General features: G+C 38.8%; 1 protein-coding gene across 1 annotated transcript in view; it reads right to left on the bottom strand.

Moving 5' to 3' along the window:
• Positions 1-496: 496 nt before the first annotated feature.
• LOC127850504 (T-complex protein 1 subunit theta-like) overlaps positions 497-15,325 on the bottom strand; it is a 37,674-nt gene continuing 22,845 nt past the window's right edge. The window contains exons 7-13 of the mRNA XM_052383593.1: positions 14,314-14,451; positions 13,049-13,120; positions 7,086-7,259; positions 6,641-6,728; positions 5,943-6,223; positions 3,450-3,641; positions 497-2,018 (exon numbers count right to left, since the gene is read on the bottom strand). Of these exons, the coding sequence (XP_052239553.1) occupies positions 1,947-2,018; positions 3,450-3,641; positions 5,943-6,223; positions 6,641-6,728; positions 7,086-7,259; positions 13,049-13,120; positions 14,314-14,451 (1,017 nt within the window). The 3' untranslated portion in view covers positions 497-1,946. The remainder of the gene's footprint in view (positions 2,019-3,449; positions 3,642-5,942; positions 6,224-6,640; positions 6,729-7,085; positions 7,260-13,048; positions 13,121-14,313; positions 14,452-15,325) is intronic.

Here is a 15,325-nt window from a genome sequence, read left to right as displayed (position 1 = left end):
AATAAACTCGCAATATATTGTAAAAATGCTTTTAAAATGAGAACTGATAAATTGAATGCAAACGTTGAGTGATATGATGGCCTATGTGCATTTTTAACACCTTTTTATGTACTATTTTAATCACTTTCGCATTACTAGGCATGTTTTTATTGCTTATATATTGTCAGTTGTAACGCTGAACTGGAAATGTTCAAGTTATATGAATAAACTTTCTGTTCTGTTCAATATAACAAGATATAGTTACAACTATTTCAAGTTGTCTGCAATAAACTACGTACAAATTCCGTATTGTACAAAATGAAAATAGTCAATAATTATCTATGTAGCTTTAGCCAACAAAGCGAAGAGACTGTCGTCATCTTTTCTGGAACATATACTAGAACTTAATTTCATACGACAGTATGGGGTATATTCTATTGTTTATAGCTGCCCGTAACCACCGTCTGGTTAGTGCATTGTTTCAAAACGAGAGAATAGCAATAGAACAAGCAATGCATTGTTGATTTCATGGTTTTATTCAGACAGTGTTAGCACATTATTTATTTTTTATAAAGTTATAAATAAAGAAGAAACGCAGAGATGAAAACAATTTTATAAAGCACACAAACCATAATAGCAGCAACACTCTTCAGAACAGTCGATCATAACAACATAATTATACACGTAAGTAACCACATTTAAAGGTATACCAATGTATATGATGAACGGAATAAATAAGAACGGAAATGCTTTCATTTGATGCTACATAGAACATTCGGCTCAGGATAAAATAGGCATTGTCATAAGCACTAATTATTATTTAAAATGAAATTAATTGAATACTGTCTTCAACACTTTCACACTCAACATGATTTGTTCAATCCAGATTTATCATCTTAATATCTGGTTCAGTTATCACAGAAGCATCAAATTATTACTTATGGTGATAAAAGGTAAACATAAAATGTACTGTACCTTATTGCAGAGGGGATTGTTTGGGCATTGGAACTCAATGAGAATGAGATACAAAATCTGCTCCTAACATTGCAATTGTCAGATAATGAACATTACATTAGAGATGTTGAGTATGAATACACCAACACCTATTCTGAACACATTCAGGAATTCATTGGTAAGTCAATGAATGCCCAATGCCAACACTTTGAATAACTATTTGCATCAATACAATACTTTGACAGGTCTAGTATTAAGGTTGGCATTTAACAAAAATTGAAAATATATAGTCTTTAAAACAATAGCTGTGGTAAAATGAATTACATGCTTTTCACTAATTTCATTTTACAGTATTAATTCTTGAGTTACAATGCTATGACGTTAAATTTTATTTACACTTAAATGTATTATGAATATTGCTTGGCCAAGTGTGAGGTTGAGCGCTCTATAACCGGTTTAAACCCCCAATGCTTTGCATTGACCGTTCCAAGGCGGTGACCCAAGCTTTATTCATATTTTGTGTTTATGTTGGTTTGTATTGTGCTGTATTGTGCTGTTTTGTACTGTTTGGGCAATCGGTCACTTGCCTTAAATAAAGGACCAACTAATTGTTTTTAATGAGAATTCAATACTGCTCCAGCAGCTGGAGTTTCACTTCTTTATATTGATTACAATTTTCCATATAATCGAAAAGCTTTCATCGTTTAACAATACAGTTGTAAACTGATTTACCATTAGCATTACCATATACTGCGATGAAGGCCAGAAATGAATGTACATCATTCTACATGAAATTAATGATTGAATCTCAGAGCTCTCATAATAATTTAGCCACAAAGCATTAAGCCTTGAATAAATCAAATATTCCTGTCCCAATGGCAGAGTTGTGACCCACTTAGACAAACTCATGCCCGCCGACAGATCAGCTGTTAACTCTGTGATCGAAGATGAAACCCGTCGCCTGCTGTGCTATTTAACAGAAAACCACGCTTCAGTTTATTGTCATGGCAACCCTAGTCGTCATCGTCGTCCTGAGGTCCTGGCGCCTTCCCCTTTGGACCTCCTGCCATCTTGGCCATAATTATCTGAAAAACAGGCAACATGTAGTTGTGAATAATGTGAATAAAAGGTAAGCGTTTCTAGGTAACCACATAAAAAGAGGTTAGGTTGGGAACTGTTGACTCTGTTGCAACACATCTTGAACTTTTACTACATCGAGTTTGAGATAATCAAGTTCAGCACTAGTAAAATTCCACCCTTGAAATATTGTTACAATCTGTGAAAACAGGCCTTAATGCAAGTGCCTAAAGTGGATTAAGGGATGACATTTTCCGTCTGAACTGGATTTTTACTAAGAAGAGACTTGTTTCAAACGCAAAAATACAATTTTTTTGATATTTTTTTTAAATACATGCAGTTAGCCCAGTTCTCACAAGTTCCTTTCAGCCTTCCCCTGGCCCCTACCTGGTCCACTTTGAGTACGGTGCATGCAGCGGTGGTGGCAAACTTGATGCCCATGAAAACAGGCCTTAATGCAAGTGCCTAAAGTGGATTAAGGGATGACATTTTCCGTCTGAACTGGATTTTTACTAAGAAGAGACTTGTTTCAAACGCAAAAATTAGGGCTGTCACGATTCACCGGTATACCGGTATATCGCGGTGCATGTCGTGAAAAAAATCGCACCGCGGTACGGCGTTGCCGCACCGGTTTTTTTTTTAAATATTATTATATTAGCACATATATAAATACATTACATAATTATTTTGATATAGATTTGAAAACTGTAGAAGCGATTCAAAAGGGCTAAATAAATAATCCGTTAATATCCAGGTCAAGCAAGCGCTTCCACTGGTAGATGTTTAACTTTCACGTTTAAAATACGGCGATGTATGGGTCCGTACCTGTCTTGGAATTTGGGTTAGATTTCCTTTGCAAATAAGTTCATAATTATCCAAAAGATGTTTACTCTATTTCTTATTTTCTTTCTTTTGAATATCGATCGTTCAAAGCATGGCTCTTCCAAATCATGTTATCTTAAGATTATGAATAAGTCGAGGAAGAGTCAGAACGCTACGGATTTTCAATACTGACTCCGCATTTTAAACATGCCCTTGAAAAGTTCGATTTACACGGGTCGTAGTCACAGCTATTGTAATTTGTAAACAACATGGCGGACATTTTAGAAAAAGACGCGAATAACAATAACAATAACAATGACTACTTCTATCAAGTTTATTACAGTTTCTTTTACAGTTTCTAGTCATACTATGATACCAGTGTTTTCTAATTATTGAGTTTAATAAAGTTTGTAAACTGTTTTCTTTACAGATACATATTCTGTAAAATATCGCGGTACGTACCGCGATACAGTGTTGCCGTACCACGATATACCGCGGTACGCTCACGGCGTATCGTGACAGCCCTAGCAAAAATACAATTTTTTTGATATTTTTTTTAAATACATGCAGTTAGCCCAGTTCTCACAAGTTCCTTTCAGCCTTCCCCTGGCCCCTACCTGGTCCACTTTGAGTACGGTGCATGCAGCGGTGGTGGCAAACTTGATGCCCCAGAACTTGGCGAGGTACAGGTCGAGTATTCCAGCCTCCTGGGCGTCTCTCACCCCCGCGCCCGCAGCCTCAATGTCCACCCCCACGGTCTTCTTGCCCTCCTGGTGGGCCGCATACAGAAGGGAGAGAACCTCCGTAGCCTGCAACAAAGAAAGGTAATGCAGGTTAGGTTACATTGCACTGATTTCAGTATGGGGCAATGTGCACATTTAGATTTTAAAGGGATCTTTTCACGCTTTGGTAAATTGACAAAATTGAAAAAAGTTGTTTCAGATTCGCACATTTTCGTTTTAGTTATGATATTTGTGAGGAAACAGTAATACTGAACATTTACCATGCTCTAATATAGCCATTATATGCATCTTTTGATGATTTTAAAACCTAAAAATTATAAAGCGTTGCAACGCGAAACGATTGAATAATTTGGAGAGTCCTGTTTTTGCCGTTAAATTTTGTGAAACTACGAAGATTGCTTATATAATGTATAAAATACGTCAAGAATGTGTACACGGCGGAATAGCTCAGTAGGTTAAAGCGTTTTTACTTCAGGACTCTGGCAGGACTCCAGGGGTCACTGGTTCGAAACCTGCTCCGGGCAATGTTCTTTTCCTTTTTTTAAAATTTAATTCTTGATTTTTTACTGGAGCTTTTACGATCCAATGTTTACATTTATCAATATAAAGCATTTAATGAATAAGTTAAAAAATGCCAAAATCTGTGAAAAGGCCCCTTTAAGATGTCTATACATTTAGATCAGGAATTTAGAGAAGCCGGCTACATTGCATTTATTTTTATAAAGTACATGTACTTATCAGTGTGGATTTATATTTAAACAAGAGATGTGTTTGTCAGAAACACAATGCCCCCTATTGCGCCGCTTTAAAATAAAATTTCAATATATCATTTGGCAGGTTTAGAAATTATCTCCTTTTTAAAGCTTATTTCTTCCCTTGGATTGTATTTTTTACTTTTGACTTTGAAGGATGACCTTGACCTTTCACCACTCAAAATGTGCAGTTCCATAAGATACACATGCATGCCAAATATCAAGTTGCTATCTTCAATATTGCAAACGTTATGGCCAATGTTAAAGTTTTCGGACGGACGAATGGACAGACAGTTCAAATGCTATACGCCACCCTTCCCGGGGCATAAAAAACTAAAGATTAGGCCTTTGAAGAAAATTTTGAAAAGATTGAACCTTGTAAATTGTCCACCATGTCTGGAAATGTGAGCATACAGTGTTATTATGTCACCTCATTTCATGCCTACCAACATGCTGAGAAATACCATCAGCTCTAGAATCGGGATCTATCTACAACTTATTTTAACAGAATCTCAATGTGTCAGAATTTAACTTACAATTTTTCCAAATTTTTGCTTTAAATAGCACAGCATATGATCATGAAGAAAGTTTTATGAATTCTTCATGTAGTATTATACCCAACTTTTCACAGACTCCGAGACGTTTGTTCCATTTTAACGATAACTCGGTGTTCCAAAGAGTTTTCATTACTGCATCTTTGCATAAATATTATACATTATTTTTGTACTAAATAAACTAGAGCTTGGTCACAGTTCTGACTTATATTCCCCACACCATATTGTCCACTGAGTTCAAGAACAGTTACTCAGGACAAACAAGAAACCGTCGGAGACGGGTGATGCTCCCCAAAGTTTTTTTTTGTCACAATATTGCGCTATATATTCAGATAAAAGGAAACGTCTTGAGAGCACAGTAGTTGGGGGGACAATAATTTTTTTATAGAAAATTTCAAAGGGCCATAACTCTGTGAAAAATTATCCGACCAGAACCGCTGATAATATGCACATCTCCTCTTGGTAGTGAAGCTTCCCATAAAGTTTCATTGAATTCCGGTCATTAGTTGCTGAGAAATAGCCCGGACAAAAATTGTGCACGGACGGACACACGGACGGACAGACGAAGCGGCGACTATATGCTCCCCCCAAAATAAATTTTGGGGGAGCATAAAAATGTACAACTGGGGACTGTCATAATGATATATATTTATCATTGTGTATATATATTCTAATTTTCCAATTAAGGACTTAAGAAATATGTAAGTAGTTTGCTCCACAAATTGGAACATTTCATGTGGACAGACTAACTAACTAACCAATTGAGTAGCTCCAATATAAACCCTTCTGGACACAGGCATATTAGAAGGCTTGTTTTGGGAAAACCGGGCTTAATGCATGTGGGCAAAGTGAGGTCCAAGATTAGCCTGTGAAGTAAACACAGGCTTATGAGAGCCAACACTTTCTTCATTAATAAAATTTGGTGTTTGAAATCCAGTTTAGGCAGAAAAAGTTGTCTATGGGACAACTATTTGCACATCCATTAAGCCTAGTTTTCCCAGGCTTAGTAAGAACTTAAACAACTACACAAAACACCTAATCACAAACAGAGTATCACAAACCTTGACTCCAGCGTTCTCGGCGATTGTCCTCGGTACCACTTCCAATGCCTCTGCAAACTTCTTGATGGCATACTGCTCCAGCCCAGGCGTGCTCTCTCCGATCGTCGTGATCTGCTTGGCCAGTTCTATCTCGGTCGCCCCTGCGCCCGGCACCATGCGGACATCACGGGTGAGAGCCTTGAAGGTGTTAACGCCGTCGTTGATCGCTCGCTCCATGTCGTCCATGATGTTGTCTGTGGAGCCTCGGATCATGATGGTGGTGATTGAACTCTCCTCCTTGTCTACAAGTAGTTTTAACCTTTTTATATAAGCTCCACTGCATTGAAAGCCTGAGGTTTATTGAAAGGTTTTCGAGTCTGTCTACTAGGTAGAATTAGTTCTTGATGTCTATTGAAGATATCTAAAGAATGTTCCCACAATGGTGATGGACCCTGTGACCTCCTGGTCCCTCCATTACACCACATTGACCTTCATAAGTTCTAAAATTGTACCCAGGCAGTGAAATTTGCTCTCAGCATTAATATAAATTTAACAAATAATATTTTTACAATGCTTGCAAACTATTCAACGTGAAAAATTTAAGTTGTTTTTTTAAATAATCATATGATAGAACTCTTTTAGGTATCTGAAATTTTTCCATGCAGCCATAGGACGAATATATCAACCATAAGGGGACCCTGAGCTTAAAAAAAACGCACCTTGTTTGAATACTATGACTGGAGTGTCTCCTACTTCATCAATGTAGACATTATCACAGTAGCCAGCTTCCTCAGGGGTAGGGGGTGTCTGAAATGGTGCAACAGTACAAAATATACAAGTCCCATTTTATATGATTCATAATAAGAACTTCTTTAATTTCACAAAATAGGAACACATGACCTTTGATTAATTTCCCAATGAACCCACGACATATGCAAATTAACTAATTAATATCCATGACAACACTACTTTTTCATCAACAAGTGAAATTCTGAATTTCCCGAAAAGTGAAATTTACTGTTTTTGACCCCAACATTATGTTTGACATATGATACTGAAAGTAAAACAAGATTCAAAGGCCAGCGAATAAAAGACAGTTGTGGCCCATTCACAGTTTAAACAATCACAGCTTTGATACATAATATAACTAGAAAGGCTACATACCACTCTGGGGAGTGGCGTGGCACCGACAGCCTTACACAGCCTGCGCAGGTCCCACTTGGACATGAGGCGCAGGATCAGTATTCCGTACTTGTTGCAGAAATGGACAGCCATCTCTCCCACCTTTCCACCAGACACAATCACAGTGCAACCAGTGTCGGATATGGACTTGATTTGCTGAAATGTAATACTAATATTTAGTCTACAATAAACTAGTGACCTGAAAATCAATAAGGGTCATCTGCCAGTCATGATCAATGTACCTATGAAGTTTCATGATCCTAGGTGTAAGCATTCTTGAGTTATCATCCGGAAACCATTTTACTGTTTTGAGTCACTGTGACCAGGACCTTTGACCTAGTGACCGGAAAATCAATAGGGGTCTTCTGCCGGTCATGATTAATGTACCTATGTAGTTGCATGATCCTAGGCGTAAGCATTCTGGAGTTATCATCTGGAAACCATTTTACTATTTCGAGTCACTGTGACCGTGACCTTTGAAGTAGTAACCTGAAAATCAATAGGGGTCATCTGCCAGTCATGATCAATGTACCTATGAAGTTTCATGATCCTAGGCCTAAGCATTCTTGAGTTATTATCCAGAATCCATCTGGTGGACGGACCGACCGACAAGTGCAAAACAATATATCCCCTCTTCTTCGAAGGGGGGCATAAGTATAATTATACAAATACATAAACAATGCGTGGACATCCATTAAAAGTACAAAACATATGGCCCTTGATTTGAGAAAACAGGGCTTCATGCATGAGTGTAAAGAGTCGTCACAGTTCGGCCTGTACAGTCTGCAAAGAAGTATCAGAGACAAAGCTTTCGGCCTGTACAGTCTGCAAAGGATTATCAGAGACAAAGATTTCGGCCTACAATCGCTTTTCATTTAATAGAGACCTTCAACAAAATAATAAGGGGTTGTTCCAGATTAGCCTGTGCAAACTGCACAGGTTTATCTGGGATGACACAATTATGCAAATGCATGAAAAGCAGTTTTCTCAGAATAAGGCTCAAGTACTAATATTCATTATAAAATAAATTATAATTGTACCAATACAAAACTTGTCGAAACACATTTAAAGTACAATACAAATTATTATTAACAAGACATTGCCAATCAATAAATGTCCCGGTGAGACTCCACCATTTTCAGCAATATTTCTAGTCTATTTGTTGCCAAAGCAACCAGAATAATTGACGTAAGAACAAAATGAAATGACGTGCATAATCTCCATATTGCCATCTAAATATGTTTCAAGTTTCACAAAAAAATAAGAGGAACTTTAAAATGTTATCGCAGGATCAACCATCTCCAGCAATAATTCTAGTCTATTTGTTGCCATAGCAACCAGAATTCTTGAAGTAGGAATAAAATGAAATGACGTGCATACTCTCCTTATTGCCATCTATCCATGTTTCAAGTTTCATGAAAAAATATGGAGGACTTTTGAAGTTATCGCAGGATCTAGAAAAGTGTGGCGGACTGACAGACTGACAGACAGACAGAGCGCAAACCATTAGTCCCCACAGGTTTCACTAGTGGGGGACAATAAATATGGCAAAAATATAAGTTATGAAATGTAACCTTCGCCCATTAAACAGTGTATAGGACAAATAAATCCTTAACAGATCAAGTGAGCAGACTTTTACACAAGAATTCTTAGCACAGCTGCTAATGCAGTGATAATTTTTCATGTGCGTTTTGCGTTATTTGCGCATTAAAATTACCAAAAGCGCATGCAACAAAAAATTTCAGCGTCTAAAAAAGCGCATTGATTCTCAAGAAAGACAAAATCTGAAAGATACTTGTCAATACTTAACACTGCCCGAATTTTTCTGCATTTTATCGGAACTCAAAAAATGATTTTTACTGCAACACCGGCTATATGTGTACTACATCATACTATGTCATTCGTATCTGTGTTTCATACTGGTTCTCTGTATTGTGCGTGAACGATAAGGTTAAATAAGACTACGTAGAACCATCGAAAACTCTTTCACTTTTTGAACTGTCAAAATGCCACCCAAAAAAATGTAAACCCTGCCAAGATCAATTTACTTTGAAGGCTGCATTTGGCATTGCCGAAAGTAATTAACATGTAGCATCATCCGAGAGGGTCAGCGAGGCAAGTACATCTACTATTTCAAACAAGTTTTTGCTTAAATGGCTCTATTCAAAGAATTGAACTCGGAACTCAGTGTTAATGTCATGTGTTTTTAGTTATAACAAACTAGGAACTCAGTGTTAATGTTATGTGTTTTTAGTTATAACAGTTACTTTTACAAATTAAAATGTTTATGAATTATTAAAAGTTTGTTGATGTTTCAAGTTTTTTTATTAATAATTTGAAAACCAAAAACGCTCATAGTTTTTGGAAAAAGCTCATTGTTTCAGCAAATGTGCACTTTAAAAACTCATTAGTTAAAAATGAAAAAATTATCACTGCTAATGTATAGTAACACGTTGTCAGTATTATATTAAACAATTTTGTATGTTATGGTCAAAACTGATCTGAAAGTGATTGGCTATGGTTCTTGCTATACGGGGTCCATTTTGTGATTGTCCTATTAACTTTCAAGTTTCTGAAAAAAACTAACAAACAAACTTTCTTATTATTTAAAGCAATTTTTTAGCCTTGCTCTGGTAAAACTTGCATGCATGTGTCGTCACAGATTAGCCTGTGCAGTCAAAACTGGCATGCAAGTGTTGTCACAGATTAGCCTGTGCAGTCAAAACTGGCATGCACGTGTCGTCACAGAGTAGCCTGTGCAGTCAAAACTGGCATGCATGTGTCGTCACAGATTAGCCTGTGCAGTCAAAACTTGCATGCATGTGTCGTCACAGATTAGCCTGTGCAGTCAAAACTGGCATGCATGTGTCGTCACAGATTAGCCTGTGCAGTAAAAACTGGCATGCATGTGTCATCACAGATTAGCCTGTGCAGTCAAAACTGGCATGCACATGTCGTCACAGATAAGCCTGTGCAGTCAAAACTGTACACATATACTGGCATGCACGTGTCGCCACAGATTAGCCCGTGCAGTCAAAACTGTACACCTATACTGGCATGCACGTGTCGGTCAAAACTGTACACCTATACTGGCATGCACGTGTCGTCACAGATTAGCCTGTGCAGTCAAAACTGTACGCCTATACTGGCATGCATGTGTCGTCACAGATAAGCCTGTGCAGTCAAAACTGTACACCTATACTGGCATGCATGTGTCGTCACAGATTAGCCTGTGCAGTCAAAACTGTACACCTATACTGGCATGCACATGTCGTCGCAGATCAGCCTGTGCAGTCAAAACTGTACACCTATACTGGAATGCATGTGTTGTCACAGATAAGCCTGTGCAGTCAAAACTGGTATGCACGTGTCGTCACAGATTAGCCTGTGCAGTCAAAACTTGCATGCATGTGTCATCACAGATTAGCCTGAGCAGTCAAAACTGGCATGCACCTGTCGTCACAGATTAGCCTGTGCAGTCAAAACTGGCATGCACGTGTCGTCACAGATAAGCCTGTGCAGTCAAAACTGTACACATATACTGGCATGCACGTGTCGTCACAGATTAGCCCGTGCAGTCAAAACTGTACACCTATACTGGCATGCACGTGTCGGTCAAAACGGTACACCTATACTGGCATGCACGTGTCGTCACAGATTAGCCTGTGCAGTCAAAACTGTACGCCTATACTGGCATGCATGTGTCGTCACAGATTAGCCTGTGCAGTCAAAACTGTACACCTATACTGGCATGCATGTGTCGTCACAGATTAGCCTGTGCAGTCAAAACTGTACACCTATACTGGCATGCACATGTCGTCGCAGATCAGCCTGTGCAGTCAAAACTGTACACCTATACTGGCATGCATGTGTTGTCACAGATAAGCCTGTGCAGTCAAAACTGGTATGCACGTGTCGTCACAGATTAGCCTGTGCAGTCAAAACTGGCATGCACGTGTCGTCACAGATTAGCCTGTGCAGTCAAAACTGGCATGCACGTGTCGTCACAGATTAGCCTGTGCAGTCAAAACTGGCATGCATTAGTCGTCACAGATTAGCCTGTGCAGTCAAAACTGGCATGCACGTGTCGTCACAGATTAGCCTGTGCAGTCAAAACTGGCATGCATGTGTCGTCACAGATGAGCCTGTGCAGTTAAAACTTGCATGCATGTGTCGTCACAGATTAGCCTGTGCAGTCAAAACTGTACACCTTTACTGGCATGCACGTGTTGTCACAGATTAGCCTGTGCAGTCAAAACTGGCATGCATGTATCTTAACAGCTACTCTGTGCAGTCAAAACTGGCATGCACGTGTTGTCACAGATTAGCCTGTGCAGTCAAAACTGGCATGCACGTGTCGTCACAGAGTAGCCTGTGCAGTCAAAACTGGCATGCATGTATCTTAACAGCTACTCTGTGCAGTCAAAACTGGCATGCACGTGTTGTCACAGATTAGCCTGTGCAGTCAAAACTGGCATGCACATGTCGTCACAGAGTAGCCTGTGCAGTCAAAACTGGCATGCATGTGTCGTCACAGATTAGCCTGTGCAGTCAAAACTGTACACCTATACTGGCATGCACGTGTCGTCACAGATCAGCCTGTGCAGTCAAAACTGTACATCTATACTGGCATGCAAGTGTCGTCACAGATTAGCCTGTGCAGTCAAAACTGTACATCTATACTGCCATGCACGTGTCGTCACAGATTAGCCTTTGCAGTCAAAACTGTACATCTATACTGGCATGCACATGTCGTCACAGATTAGCCTGTGCAGTCAAAACTGTACACATATACTGGCATGCACATGTCGTCACAGATTAGCCTGTGCAGTCAAAACTGTACATCTATACTGGCATGCACATGTCGTCACAGATTAGCCTGTGCAGTCAAAACTGTACACCTATACTGGCATGCAAGTGTCGTCACAGATGAGTCTGTGCAGTCAAAACTGTACACCTATACTGGCATGCACGTGTCCTCACAGATTAGCCTGTGCAGTCAAAACTGTACACCTATACTGGCATGCACGTGTCGTCACAGATGAGCCTGTGCAGTCAAAACTGTACACCTATACTGGCATGCATGTGTCGTCACAGATTAGCCTGTGCAGTCAAAACTGTACATTTATACTGGCATGCATGTGTCGTCACAGATGAGCCTGTGCAGTCAAAACTGTACATCTATACTGGCATGCATGTGTCGTCACAGATTAGCCTGTGCAGCCAAAACTGTACATTTATACTGGCATGCATGTGTCGTCACAGATGAGCCTGTGCAGCCAAAACTGTACACCTATACTGGCATGCATGTGTCGTCACAGATTAGCCTGTGCAGTCAAAACTGTACATCTATACTGGCATGCATGTGTCGTCACAGATGAGCCTGTGCAGCCAAAACTGGCATTCATGTGTCGTCACAGATTAGCCTGTGCAGTCAAAACTGTACACCTATACTGGCATGCACGTGTCGTCACAGATTAGCCTTTGCAGTCAAAACTGTACATCTATACTGGCATGCACGTGTCGTCACAGATTAGCCTGTGCAGTCAAAACTGTACACCTATACTGGCATGCACGTGTCCTCACAGATTAGCCTGTGCAGTCAAAATTGTACACCTATACTGGATTTTCGTTTTGTAAGACCTCCCTTAAATAACATAAAAGAAGAAAGTTTGGTCCCCGATAAGGCTGTGCAGAATCCACAGGATAATCAGTGATGACACTTTATCAAGCCCAGCATGCATGGAGGCCAGGCCATGTATGACGCTAGCCCTGTATGACTCTAGCCCTGAATGACTCAGCAATGTATGACTCTAACCCTGTATATCTCCAGCCCTGTATGACTCTAGCCCTGAATGACTCAGCAATGTATGACTCTAACCCTGTATATCTCTAGTCCTGTATGACTCTAACCCTGTATATCTCCAGCCCTGTATGACTCATACCTCTTCCACCAGATTCTCCTCCCCCTGACTAAAATTCATCAGCTCCTCTGCATTCTTGATCAACACTGTACCCTGTAAAGCAGCACAAAATACTTGTATAAATAATGTTCAATCTAACAGGTGTTTTCAAATGTTGAAAAGTTGAGAATTTTGACTTAAGAGTTAATAAATCCTATATTCTAACATATTTAAATAAGGAAAACATATACTTAATTATTCTTTCAGGATTCTTTAAGCTCCCTATTTATAATCAAAGGGAAATAATTCTGTGAAAAATCAGTGGACCAGAAGGATGTGCATTTACAACCTAAATCAATACATTATATCATCAAATTCTAATCACTTGTGTTTGAAATCTTGCCAGGAAACAAACCCTGTAACAGACAGAAAGACAGAAGAACAGACAGACAGATATTGAGTAGGAGTGAAACAATAATTGGGTACATTTGTTTTAGACCCAAACCATGGCCATCAAACACTAGAATTCAGACTGACAGAAAAAGCAGGAACTATATACTCCCCCCTTCAGAGAGCGTTAAAAGAAAACATTCTTTGTTTCAAATAAAAGTAAAATGCTTCAGGTTTAATTTTGGTTAGATTGTAAGTATTATTGTGTCAATCTACCAGGATTTTATTCTTAAATTATTGTAATGTTTTATTTAATGCCATTGAACATGGCACTCATATTCAACAGCATTAAAACTTGTATACCATGTGAGGAGGGCTGATGGTTTATATATGAGCATTGCTAGGAGAAAACAGGGCTAAATGCAAGGTTGTAGTCTTCTCCCTGATTAGCCATTGCAGTCTGAACAGGCCAATCAGGGTGAAAAAACGGGGCTAAATGCAAGGTTGTAGTCTTGTCCCTAATAAGCCATTGCAGTCTGAACAGGCCAATCAGGGACGATACTTTCCCACTAAACTGGACTCTTTTTCTTAAAACTTCCTTCATACGAAAAATTCCATTAAAGCCGAAAGTGTCTTGCCTGATTGGCCTCATATCACATAAAACCTTTCCCACTCAGAGGCAAAGTGAAAATGGCTATCTGCAAACAGCATAAAAACAGAACAGCCTGCAAGTAGCTCACAGTCTGTTCAGGTTTTTTGCTGTTTGCTGCTCATTAGTATCTAAGAATCAAGATAAAGCCCTAAAAACTTAAATCTAGTGAGAAATGTCTTAAAGTAAATATACATTTCTAAGGGACTACAAGTGTGTGAAAATACGTATCTCAGTGGGAAAGGGTTACAGCTTAGTGTGGTCCTACCTTGGTCTCTGTCTGCATGATATCTAGTGGACAGGAGTAGACGGCGATCTTACACTTGCTCATCTTGGTTACCTCCCCCTCCACGGCTCTACGGAACACCATGCCTTGGACGAGTGAAGACTGCAGGACACCAGCACCCTGAGCAAAGGATCGAAAACTGACGGTAGTCCGACGGGGCAAATAGCCTTTTAAAAAAGCTGGAACTAATGTTCCCACAATTTATCAATTATCTTTTTAAAAGGAATGAAAATTCTAGCTCATTAAAGTCCATTATGCATTGAGTCATATCAGCAGTGTTGTAATTTGTCTGATTTTTATGCCCTCGGATCAAATGAATGAATGAATGAGTAAAAAAGTTGTTAACAATTAGCACCAATCATTATTATACCTAAACAAAGTCAACGCATTCGATACAGCTTAACTCCATTGGCATTTTACAGCAATGCAACGTCACGTGTCAGTTAAGTACACTGTATAAAGTTCACCCCTTTGCGTAAAAATCTGGATTTACCTTGATTACAACTATCTATGCGTGGATTATGTTGGATTTTAATGTCTCATGCCTACGGTAATACAGTCTTATTTTTGTTAACACATTCGACATAATTATTTATTAGGTTCTTAAATTTGTCACTATTGACAAAATAGAGGAAAATTAATGCCTGACAAATAATAATCATTTCACAGTAATTCATTCCAGAAAAAAACCTTTTACATTAGTAATTCATTCAACAAGATCCAAAAAATACACAATCAAAGTCATGACATAGTTTTTAATGCATAATTTAAAATCTAATTGCATGAGTGAAAGTTGAAATATCCCAAAATACTGTAAATAAAATCTGGGGGCCGATCGGAAGCTCCTGCATTTTAGCTTATTTGAAACAAAGAAATCACTTCTCCTGAGCTTAAAGACAACTGTATTTTTAAGTGATTAAAAGCAGACAAAAAAGTTAGTTTGGCTAGAAAATATCACAATCTATTTCTTTAAAATTTCATGTTGATAAAATGT

Source organism: Dreissena polymorpha, chromosome 11 (assembly GCF_020536995.1).
Source record: "Dreissena polymorpha isolate Duluth1 chromosome 11, UMN_Dpol_1.0, whole genome shotgun sequence".
Classification (NCBI taxonomy): Eukaryota; Metazoa; Mollusca; class Bivalvia; order Myida; family Dreissenidae; genus Dreissena; species Dreissena polymorpha.
Note: the sequence above shows the minus strand (reverse complement) of the source record. Positions and strands in the feature narration are given on the sequence as shown.